Below are 12,464 nucleotides of genomic sequence, written 5' to 3'. Positions count from 1 at the left end.
CAGAGTGCCAAGCAGGAACACTGGACCTTCAGAGTCACCTCCATCTTCTGTTTGCTGCCCAAAATTTCCCTGATAGAATTCCTTCCCTTTATAGAGACAGCAGAGAGAACTGGAGTGAGCATAGAAATTGGAATTAGGAGAAACCTAGGTATGAATCTAACCTTCTGACACTTTCTGTAGGACTATAGGGAAACTTTAACTTCTCTATGCCTCAGTGTCCTCTTCTGTCAAATGGAGATAATATCAACCTCACAGCATGGCAAAGATCAAATGACATAATCCATTCAAGACGTCATATGCATCTCATTTTCTATCACTTCGTTTAGGCCTTAGCTTTCTGTTAAAATGAAAATATCCCTGCACAAAATTAGCTCATACCAAAATAGCACATTCATCTTAATGAAATTTTGAAAGGATTTTAATAGTCCTAGAATGGCATTCTGATGCCCTAGAAGGGGCCATACTGTGCAATAGCCTGTTATCAGACAATTAAACTTCCTTACTCTGGGTACCTTTCAGTTCTTTTTCTGAGAATAGAATCAGAGAGGACTATGGATAAATGACACCACAGAGACTGCCTGTTTCAAAACTCTCACTTTACAAAGAAAGAAATTGATACTCAGAAAGATTAAATGATGGTTTAAGTATCAAGCCACTCCAGTCCTTCATCAGGATGAATAAATGAGAGTCAATGTGTGCCATAAGAATATATGATGTAGAAAAGTCACCCTTCAGTTCAGCAGTTCAACAGACATTATAAATACAACTATGGGTAAAGCTGTGCACTAGGCACTGAGAACTTCATACTAAAACCAGCTCTCTAAATTCATTAGGAAAAATTTACATATCTCTTAAAGCAAGAAGTTATATTTTCTGGGGATTTGACTATGTGACTATTAGTAGTAGTAATAATAATATTAATAACTAGAATTTATATAGCACCTAATACTTGCTAGATGCCATGTGAAGTCCTTTAAAGATATTATCTCATCTGATCCTCACAACAATGCTGGTGCTATTATTATCCTTATTTTATAGTTGAACAAACTGAGGCAACAGAGATAAGTGACTTGCCCAGGGTCACACAACTAATAAGTGTCTGAGGCCAGATTTGGACTCAGGTCTTCCTGACTCTAGGCTCAACACTGTGTCACCATCATGATGATGGTGATAGTGATGATGATGATGATGATGATGATGATGATGATGATGATGATAATGATACATTAAAGAAGCTTGGTGCAATGGGAAGAGAGCTAGATTTGAAGTTGGATAACTGGCTCTGTCTACACTCTCTTTCCATGTGACTTTGGACAGATCACACGGCTGTAACATATTGGAATCCAAGCCTTCTGAGTCCAGGTATGGTGCTATTTCCATTATATTATTTCCCCTGCTTTAGAAAAAATACAAAATGATGGTCATACTAAATACCATCTTTTAAAGTCCTTCCTTTACATAGGAATTGGCATATTATTATTCAAAGCTCAAAATAGTGACGTGTCTTTATTTTAGTACTATGGAGCTTATTTTCCCTTTGGCTGCGTTGATGATGAAGTGAAAAGATCCATAAACTTCTCAGAGACAGGAGGTCTCACCTCGCTTGTGTTTAGTCAAAGCAGCACCTAATCAGTTTCAAGATGGTACTCATGATCTTATCTTTCCAGTTCTAAAGACAAGGTGATTTCATAAACTGTCTTGAGTGCAAACCAGTTTTGGAGTCAGACAACCTGCTTGTAAATCCTGACTTTGTAATTTGCAATTTGTCTGTCATTAGGCAAGTTATTTTCTATCACTGGACTCAGTTTCCTCACCTGGTCATTATACTGAATTATTTCAAATGTTTCTTTCAAGTTAAATCATCATTTCTCTGTCTCTCTCACCACTGACTGTCTCTGTGTCAGTCCTTCTCTGACTGTCTCCATCTCTCTATCTCTGCCTCTGTCTCTCTTTGTTTCTCTCTCTTGCTCTACCTTTATCATCTTGATGTTGTCTCCATACTCTTCTCTTTTTTTCATTCTTGGTGTCTAACTTCTAAGAGACTTGCAGTTTTAGTGCCTACTTCTTTGGCCTTGCTTCTATTTTAAGGTTCAATTCAATTCAACAATTATTTACTAATCACTTGCTCTTTACAAGGCAATGTTTGAGATGCTAGAAACACAAAGATAGAAATGAAACAGTCCCTGCCCTAACTGAATGTATATTCTGTTTGGCAGAATATCATCTCTACAGACATTCAGCAACACCAAGTAATGCAAAGTAATTTCACAAGAGAGAGAGAACAAACAGCCAGGAGGATCAGGTAATGCCTTGTACAGGACATTGCATCAGATATGTATTTTGAGGGAGGAGATTCTAAGATGACAAAATGCTTACCAAACAAGGGTACAAAAGTGTGGGAATAGATGATGGAATGTCAATTATAGGCACCAGTGAACAGTCTTGTTTAGCTGCAAAGTAGACTGCATGAATGAGTAAATGAATGACTAAGAAAGGCAAATGAGTGTCATTTTGTGGAAGGACTTAAATGTCAATTTGAGTATTTCATGTTTTACCTTAGACCACTTCTGAAGATTTTTCAGGAAAGGGATCAGATGGAAAAGGGGGTTATTCAAGAGAAAAATTATCATAAAACACCAATGATCAAGAGAAAAGAGCTTTTTTTATTTCTTTTACTAAATAAAAAAATTCCTCTTTCCAGATCCACCCACTACTCTGAAAAAAACAAAAGCAAAAGCAAAAAACCTCTGAAACAAATATACATTGTGAACCAAATCAAATTTCTGCATTGGCCATATACATGTCATTTAGCAACGAGTCCATCATTTCACTGTCAGGAAGTGGGTAGCTTACTTTATTATATTAGTCAAGTAAAGCAAAACATAGCATGAGGTATGTATAGAGTTGCCCTTCTTGGTGGATTTTACAGAATATTAGCTTATATTCTCTATCTCCTTCAAATTAATGCTGTAGAAGCTTTGGAGATTTGTTTCCATCCCTCCATGACTCAGGGGCTTGAAATGAAGGTGATGCAGAATCCTCTAACTGGATGCTAAGGTAGAAGAACAGATGATTCAAAAAATGTACAAAGTAGTTACTATTCTCTCTGCCTCTACTTTCCTTTCTGGCTTTGAAGTGTGAGCACTGTAGGGCAACATCTGGAGATTAAGATAGGGAAGAGAGTGATCCTCCTTTCTCCCATCCACTTTCTAAATATCCATGAGCATCTAATTGACTGGACTTCAGCAAAGAAATATCTGAATATGCTCTTTAAAAGGCACCAGAAATGGCCAAACTGAACATGTTCCATCCCCTAATACAAAGATGCACAATATATAAATATATAAAAATGTTATGCAAATTAAATGATATGTTTGACAGGTATTTAGTGGTATCGATTGAATATTTGTCAGTGGTGATGATATCAGGATCCAAAATGAGAATTCATTTCTTGACCTTGCCTTTCAGCAGTTCTCTTCAATGGGTGAGAGGGGGATAAACAACCACTCAGAAGTGAATGAATTCATTCTTGTAGGCTTCCAGGTCCGCCCAGAGCTCCAAATCCTCCTTTTCTTCATATTTCTGCTTACCTATAGCATGGTCCTTCTGGGGAACATTGGTATGATTGTCCTCATCCTGACTGCTTCCCGGCTGAACACACCAATGTATTTCTTCCTAGGCAATCTCTCTTTTATTGATCTTTCCTACTCCTCTGCTGTGACACCCAAAGCCATAGCCAACTTCTTATCTGACAGTAAAACCATCTCCTTTGCAGGCTGTGTGGCCCAGCTCTTTTTCTTTGCTCTCTTTATTGTGGCTGAGGGCCTTCTCTTGGCAGCTATGGCCTATGATCGCTTCATAGCCATCTGTTCTCCACTCTTGTATTCTGCCCAGATGTCAAGACGCCTCTGCATCCAACTGGTGGCGGGATGCTACTTTTGTGGCTGCATCACTTCCATCCTTCAAGTCAGCATTACCTTTACTATGTCCTTCTGTGCATCTCATGTTATTGACCTTTTTTACTGTGACACTCGTCCAATACAGAAGATTTCATGTTCTAATGTCTTTATTAACAAGGTGGTATCATATTCCTTGTCTGTTATCATTATTTTGCCCACCATAATAGTCATCATAGTGTCCTACATCTATATCTTGTCTACTATTCTGAAGATCCATTCCATTGAAGGACAAATGAAAGCATTTTCCACCTGTGGATCCCACCTGATGGTGGTGAGTTTGCTCTATGGGACAGTTTCTTTTATGTACCTCACACCTGCCAGTAGCCCAGAACTGGTTAAAGTGGCCTCTCTGTGTTACACTATTGTCACTCCTATGTTGAACCCTTTGATTTATTCTCTAAGAAACAAGGATGTCAAAGAAGCTCTGAAAAGTATGTTATGGGGGAAAAAAGGTTTTCTCTAAATTCCTTTGTCTTTACTATCTTGCCCCATTTAATAGATGTTGATTCTGTATCTGTGAGCTACTTTTAAAAAAATTTCTCCCCCAAGTCATCGAATCGTCCTTCTGGAAGCTTACTTGAATGATTTCTACTGAATATCCAATATTCTTTCTGCTTTTCTTTCAGTACAGCAATTGCTATAAGTCCTGAACCTCAGAAATCAGTTTTATGGGTAGAATAAACAAAGAAAAAACAACAACAACAATAGTAACTCTCACTTATAAGGTGCTTTAAAGTTTATAAGGCACTTTGTATATATTATCTCATTTTATTCGTACAACAGCCCTGGGATATAGATGTTATTATTGTTATTCCCATTTTACAAATGAGGAAACTGAGGCATAAAGTGGTTAAGTGACTTTCCCAGTGTCTCATAGCTAGACCAGATCTGATCTCAGACCTTCCTGAAGTTTTGTACTGTATCTACTACTTGCCTTTAAACAGACAGACAAACATTCAAGAACCACAGGTGGAAAAACAATTGTCACATATGTAACTCATGTCAAAGAATACTTTAAATTCCAGTGGTTGTTGCAGCCTAGAGAGTTGAGTTATGAGTGGCTGACAATCTATTTTTGAAGGTATATTTTCTATGTATTTGTTTAGATGTACATTTATTTACTTATTTGGAAAGTTAGCTAAATTGTGGTGTAAGGGTGTGGGAGTGAAGGAGACCAAAATCATTTTGGGACACTCTGAAAGGCCTGATCTCCTAATTATTTGGTGGTTTAATAGTGGAAGGACACCACTACTATTGAAGGATAAATAAAATATAAAAAGCCATACAAGGAAAGAATAGATCTGATGGTCTCCTCAATTGTAATAACTATTTGTTATCCTTTGATAAGATATCTGCAATTTTGTCCAAATGGATTTCTTTAATAAATGTCAAAGTATTTGGTCTCCTCTCCTTGTCTCCTGCCCTTGAACAGGGAATGTTTTCTCATACTCTCATTCCAAAAGCAAACTTGGCCCGTAGTCAGTCATTTGACCTCCTTCTGACAGATATCTCTCCCAAGAGGTCCCATTCCTCTTGGTTTAACCTCAGTGCATCAGGCAACATTCTCAACTTCTAAGTTGCAGTACAATAGCAAATCTCCATTAGTTGAAAGGGTTTCCTCTGGAAATTCTGCTGACTATTCCATCACAGGTCTAGATAGATAGACTAAATATCTTTCCCAGACTTGTATCATCTTTGGTTGGGATACTGAGTGTGGATGGAATTCCTTCATTAAGTCAGGCGTTATTGAATGGGGGGATGGATTTTTAAGTCATATGATCAACAAGATGGAGAACTAGACATTTCTCTGATCCTTATGACCTCTCATACCTCTACAAAACAGAAATTATGCACTAAAGATAAGACAATTGCAGGTGACTTTATGGTCTAGGACAGCCAGAATACAAAAGTTTCAACTGATACTTACCTTGAGTTCACTCAGCACCTCTCCTTGCCGATGTTACTGGCAGTGAACATGCACTAGCTGATCAAAAGGCCCCAACCTAGAGATTCATAACAAAATGCAGCCCCATACCCTGGTCCCCCCTCCCTCTTTCCAGTGTTGTGGAGATCTGGGCTCTAGAAGTTTGTAGAATTTTGTTGGGGCTGTGACAGCTAGTGCCATTTGTAGCAATTAGGTGCTGTGAAAGATCTCTGTAGGAGAGGGGAGGAACAGAGTGAAAGAGGAAGGACACACATCTGGACTTGAAATAGATCTCAACCCACACCTCAATTCCCCCTCTCCTCCCAGAGGCTTGGAAATCCAAACTATACAAATCAACCAAAGCCTTTAGCTCTGTCAAATGGTTCAACAGCAGAAACACATGTAATTTTATCAATGGAAATGAGATTTAAAATGATATGTTACCATTTGCTTTGTTGTCACCCCATAAGGAACACTAGGTCTTTCTACACTACCCTGCCATTTTAACCAGAAGTTGAAAAATCCTTCTAATTGGTCTCCCTGACTCAAGTCATCCCCACCACACTTGATAGACCTCTTCACAATTGTCAAGTTAATTTTCCTTGCATCCAAATCTGACTATATCACTTCATTACTCAATAAATTCCATTGAATCCCAGTTGCTCCTTGAAGTAAAGATAAAATTATTTAGCATTTAACATCTTTTGCAACCTTCCCCAAGTTACCTTTCCAACCTTATGACACAACATTCCTTTTCACATACTCTATGGCAGATCTGACCTGTTCCTTATGTACATTCTTATCTCTGTGCTTTTGCAATGGAAATCTCACATGCTTGAACCCCATCCCCATTTTTTTGGAAGTCCACCTTCATCTCATAGAACCCCCATGTTTTGTTCAAACTCAATTCAAGTTCCATCTTCAACATAAAGGATAACCTTTCATTTGTAGCCAGGTATTATGGATCCGAGACACTTGTAAACTATGCCTCAGCCTACCATTTGACTTGTTTTCTTTTTTTAATAAGATCACCCCAAGTTCTAGAGAAATCCAATGAGACGTTTTAATGTTTTCTTCTAGTCAATCAAATTGGAATCTTTCTTATTAATTAATTAGCCTGAGCCTCCATTCAAGTTCATGAAATATGAGTTGTTAAATAAATTGAAGTAGTAATTACTCTTATTTCTCAATATTAATCAATCAGTAAACATTTGTTAAGTGCCTACTAGGTACCAAACACTATGCTAAATGCTGGTAGAAAACCTTGTCTTATGATAAGCAAATATTAAAATTAATGGATTTGTAGAATTAACAAATGAAATTACAATAAAGAAATATGTAGATAATTATTTACAATATTGTTATTGTACAAGAGATTGCATCCAGGGTCACTTCAAATTCTCACTTTAATGCCAGTTGATTTCTCTTCCCTTGTGAAAAAGTCTTATACTATTCAGTTTCTCTAAAAATGTTAAGGAAATCCTCTTCACAAATCCTCTGCAAGGTAAAAGGTAAAACAACTACGTCAGAAAAAAAATCATTTCTCTCTTCTCTCTACATCTTCTTTGACTTCTTTCTATCTTGAACAGGAAACACTCTCTTTTGCTTCTCTCAAGCGCCATATCTTTCTTTAGCAATGACCATTTAGATTCCTTTCTGGTAATGAGAAAGCAATGTGGTCTCTCTGTCTCTGTCTCTGTCTCCCTCTTTCTCACTTCCCATCCCTCCTCCCTTCTCTCTCTGTCTCTCTCTCTCTCACACACATACACACATTATTATATCTTAGACCACTAAAATACCTAAGTTTCTACCATAGTCTGTTAAATTATAAAATTATAGGATATATGTAGGGGTATATTTATTAAATTATTCAAGAAAATTTTTAAAAAGGTTAAACTTATTTTTCACTCAGCATTTAGGAAGACAAAATAAATCCCCATGAAATCATATTTAAAGACATGTTATACAGAAAGATAGCTATTGAAAATAATCTTTGGTTTTAATACATGTTCTTTTTATGTCACTTTCTTATTTCTTCTTGGAATTAAAGTTTTGACCACAGATGTAAAGAACAATGCCAGCCAGACATTGGCTGAATTTTTTTCTTTGAATTTATTGTCAGCTTAAAAAAAATATTGTGTCCCATAAGTTAGCTGGAGTTGATGGTTCTGTTTGACAAACCATCTGCAATGAAAATGTGTATAATTATGCCAAACTCTCCACCAGTCTAGACCAAACAAAACGTCCAATTTTTCAGCAATAGATCATAAAACCTCTAAACAAAGTATAATCATTTCTCTTTATGTCAACAAATTCTTGTTTGTTTTAGCACATCATATAGGAAAATAAGAAGTATATCTTCCTTTATCAATTTCATAACACTTTTACAAAAATATCGTTGCATTTTTCTACTTATTTGAAAATCATTCTTCTATTTCTTTATTATTTCTGTTAATTACATGTATATAATTAACAAATCTCTAAAACCAAGATTATGTGAATAGACAGATGATCTATTATTTTGTCAGCATGGTAAATTCCTAGTGTGAGAACTCCAGAGACACGTGACAAATGATCTCTGACTGAGAAGGAAAAGTTGAAGTGATTTGCCCAGTGTCATATAGCTACTAAGTGTCAAAGTCAGGATTTGAACCCAATGGGTCTTCTTGACTCTAAGTATAGAAAGGGCATGCCCCATGTGTTGAAAAGGGGTCCACCAGTGGTGAAGGTTGTTGTTGTGTGGCTTAAAGGGAGGCAGAATAGACATCTCTAGCCCCTCCCTTTCTCCAACAAAGACTTTAATTCACCAGGAGGTGAAACAGGAAGTTGAGGTAGGAGGCAATTCTGTTCTCATCAAAGAGAGGGGTTACTGAGCCGGAATTATATCTATCTGCTCCCTTAAACATTGTTAGTCTAGGAGATATGATTAGGTTTGATTTAACTTCTGATTTCCTTGTCATTATTAAGGGGAAGATGGACCACAAGCTTTATATCCAAGGCATGACCCCTTTCCCACCAAATATCTGTTCCTCAGTGAACACATATCATGCATAGTAAATTATAGGAAAACAGAAATCAGAGAAGGTATACATAGGAGAATCCCAAAGAGGAACAACTCTTGAAGAGTCCAGAAGAGAACTAACCTTGAAGAATCTCAAAGATTGGAACTCTTTTGTCTCTCACCAGCTTTGCCCCAACACTGTCAGGGCAGGGCCTTTCTCTCCATCAATAAGGAAAGATACATTGGAACATGAGTTACACAAGTCTAGCTCTTTATTTAGCCATCATACCATGCTGCCTCTAAAACCAACATTACATTAATTAGCTGCACCCCATAACAAAAATTAAGATCACAGTATAATAAGAAATTGCTGTATACAGAGTATCTCAAAAGTCTTAGTGCAGTGTTTAGGGTTCTATAGTTCCAAATTGAAAACTGGTTCAACTGCCCCAGAGAATTTCACAAAATTTCCTCATCCGTAGAATGAGTCGACTGAATAATATTTACTCTTAAATTTCCTTGCAACTTTAAAGCCTAGGTCATATGACTTGGATCAAATAAATCTTTTAATTAATTATCTTGAACCACATTTATAGACATAGTTGCTTTTCTCATAGAACATATAGTTTAGTCATACCTAACACTGGTACTCCCAATCATATGATGTTGTTTCAATGGGAAAATATGTGTTCACATTAATTCATCACAACAACCTTGTGAGATTGGTAATATAAGTATTATCCCATTTTACAGAAGATGAAAACTGACTCTGAGAGGTTAAATGACTTTCTGTCACTTCTGTACTAGTAGAGTTAGGATTCAAACCTAGGTGTCTTTCATTTTATGGGTATGAAGATGCACCTGAGCCATCCATCAATTTTCCCTTACTCATTCTTTGTTTTAGATTTTCTCAGTCTAAAGTATAAAAATCAAATATTTCCCTATTATTTATATTTTAATAAAATATTAAATTACCATCTAGCTGAATTACATAAAACACAGTTCATCCTCTCCTTGTGACTCCATTAAACTGGAGCATGGAGGTTGAAAAATCCTCCTTTTGCTTTCCTGTGAGTTTACATCAGCCTAGCAAAGATGAAATAGCACTCAGATCTTAGGATCTCTGTTATAGAGCTTCTGCCATAACCCTCTAGGTATTCCACAGAAACTTTTTATTTCTGAAAACAAAATAATAAGATTTGTTTTAGTTAAAAAAGTTTTAATAAAAACATAAGAAAAGGAGATCCTTAATAAGAAAATATAACTTGACTGAGGTGACTCCTGGTTGAAGAAAAATGAGCTTCACATTCTTTGGACCTGAACACCACAAGTTTCTGTGAGTTTCTTTTTCATTAGATATTGGTGATAAGAATGGAATAAGGAGCAAATATCCTATCAAGGAGATGATGCAAACAATAGACTGGGTAGAGGATGGAGGCTGACTAAAGTCAAGACAAGTGTAGGGCTGAAAGGAACCTTGGACATTGCCTAGAGAAGTCTCTTCATTTTAACAGATCAGAAACTATCTTATTGAGGAGAAATAGGTTGGACAAGGTCAGAGATCTGGTCAATGACAAAGCTGGAACTAGACTTCAGATCTCCTGACAATTTGTAAAATGTCTCTCTACATAACATACAATTAATATACACCTACTATGGTCCAGGCACTATTCTGGAGTCTCTTAAATACATATGGGCCTTAGAGAAATGAAAGTAAGTAAAAAGAAAGTATAATGTTTCAGAAATGGGCAGAACTTAGAATTAAGCATTGTAAAGGACTTCCTGGGCAGTTAGGTGGCACAGTGGTTTGAGCACTGGACTTGAAATCAGGAAGATTCATTTTCAAGAGTTCAAATCAGGCCTCCAATTTTTACTAGCTGTGTGAGCCTCAGCAAGTTACTTAATCCTGTTTACCTCAGTTTCAAGTTCTGTAAAATGAGTTGGAGAAGGAAATGGCAAACCTCTCCAGTATGTCTGCTGAGAAAACCCCAAATAAGGTCATGAAAAGTTAGACATGACTCAACAACAACAGAAGAACTTCTTGAGTTCTGTCCAAAATTTTGAGACTCTTTAACAAGGTTATTATGGGCTGGATACTGGAAGCTTTTTCTCCAGAGATTAAATCAAAGGGATCAACATGAGAGCGACAAAAGTGTAACACAGAGAGGCCACTTTACCCAGCTCTGGATTATTGATGGGTCTGAAATACATAAAGGATACAGTTCTTGGAATCAAGACAGTTTGTGAAATAAATCTGTCTATAAAACCTGAACAAAAAAAAGATCAAGAGTAACTGCTCAGCAATCATCAAAACTGCTTGGTAATGACTAAGAAATAAGAGTGATGGATCAGTGGAATAGGTTAAGTATGCAAGACACAGTAGGCAATGACTATAGTAATCTATTATTTGATAAACCCAAAGACCCCAGCTTCAGGGACAAAAACTTACTGTTTGACAAAAACTGCTGGGAAAACTGGAAAAGAGTATGGCAGAAACTAGGAATAGATCAAAATCTCACACCATATACCAAAATAAAGTCAAACTGGGTTCATGATTTAGATACAAAGGATGATACTGTAAGCAAACTGGGAGAGCAAGGAATAGTTTACCTACCAGATTTTATAGAGAACAGAAGAATTCATGACCAAGCAGGAGATAGAGAACATTACAAAAAGCAAAATGGATAACTTCGATTACATTAAATTGAAAAGTTTTTTGCACAAACAAAGCCAATGAAACCAAGATTAGAAGGAAGGTAGAAAATTGGGAAAGAATTTTTACAATCAGTCTCTCTGTTAAGGGCATCTTTCCAAAAATATATAGAGAATTAAGTCAAATCTATAGGAATACAAGTCATTCCCTAATTGATAAGAGGACAAAGGATATAAACAGGCAGATTTCAGATGAAGAAATTAAAGCCATCTATACTCATATGAAAAAATGCTCTAAATCACTATTGATTAGAGAAATGCAAATCAAAACAACTCTGAGGTAGCACGTCATACCTATCAGATTGGCCAACATGACAAAACAGGAAAATGATAAATGTTGGAGAAGATGTGGGAAGATTGGAACACTAATGCATTGTTGGTGGAGTTGTAAAATGATCCAACCATTCTGGAGAGCAATTTGGAACTATGCCCAAAGGGCTATAAAAATGTGCATACCTTTTGACCCAGCAATAGCACTTCTAGGGCAATGTCCCAAATTGGTCATAGAAAGGGAAAAGGACCACATGTTCAAAGATATTTATAGCAGCTCTTTTTGTGGTGTCAAAGAATTGGAAATTGAGAGGATGCCCATCAACTGGGTATATGAATGTAGTGGAATACTATTGTGCTATAAGAAATGATGAACAGGCTGGCTTCAGAAAAACTTGGAAAGACTTGTGTGGTCTGATGATGAGTGAAGTGAGTAGAATCAAAAGAACATTGTACACAATAACAGTCATGTTGTGCAATGACTAATATTGATAAACTTAACCCTTCTCAGCAATACAAGGATCTAAGACATCTCCAAAGGCCACGTGATGGAAAATGTTATCCACGAAGGAGAAAGAACTATGGAGTTTGAATGCAG

At 36.7% G+C, this 12,464-nt stretch overlaps 1 protein-coding gene across 1 annotated transcript; it reads left to right on the top strand.

Annotated features, from left to right (window-relative positions):
- Positions 1-3,471: 3,471 nt before the first annotated feature.
- Positions 3,472-4,422, top strand: LOC114040103 (olfactory receptor 9K2-like). Its single transcript, XM_027858096.1, has one exon. The coding sequence runs from the start codon at positions 3,481-3,483 to the stop codon at positions 4,420-4,422; it is 942 nt and encodes a 313-aa protein (XP_027713897.1). The 5' UTR covers positions 3,472-3,480.
- The last annotated feature ends 8,042 nt before the right edge of the window (positions 4,423-12,464 follow it).

This window comes from Vombatus ursinus, unplaced genomic scaffold (assembly GCF_900497805.2).
Source record: "Vombatus ursinus unplaced genomic scaffold, bare-nosed wombat genome assembly UNPS02012709.1, whole genome shotgun sequence".
In the NCBI taxonomy this organism is placed as follows: domain Eukaryota; kingdom Metazoa; phylum Chordata; class Mammalia; order Diprotodontia; family Vombatidae; genus Vombatus; species Vombatus ursinus.
The sequence above is the reverse complement of the archived record's forward strand: the minus strand, read 5'-3'. Positions and strand labels throughout refer to the sequence as shown.

Excerpts from the sequence above, each read along its gene's own strand:
- LOC114040103 (XM_027858096.1), top strand. The coding sequence starts at position 3,481 with ATGGGTGAGAGGGGGATAAACAACCACTCAGAAGTGAATGAATTCATT.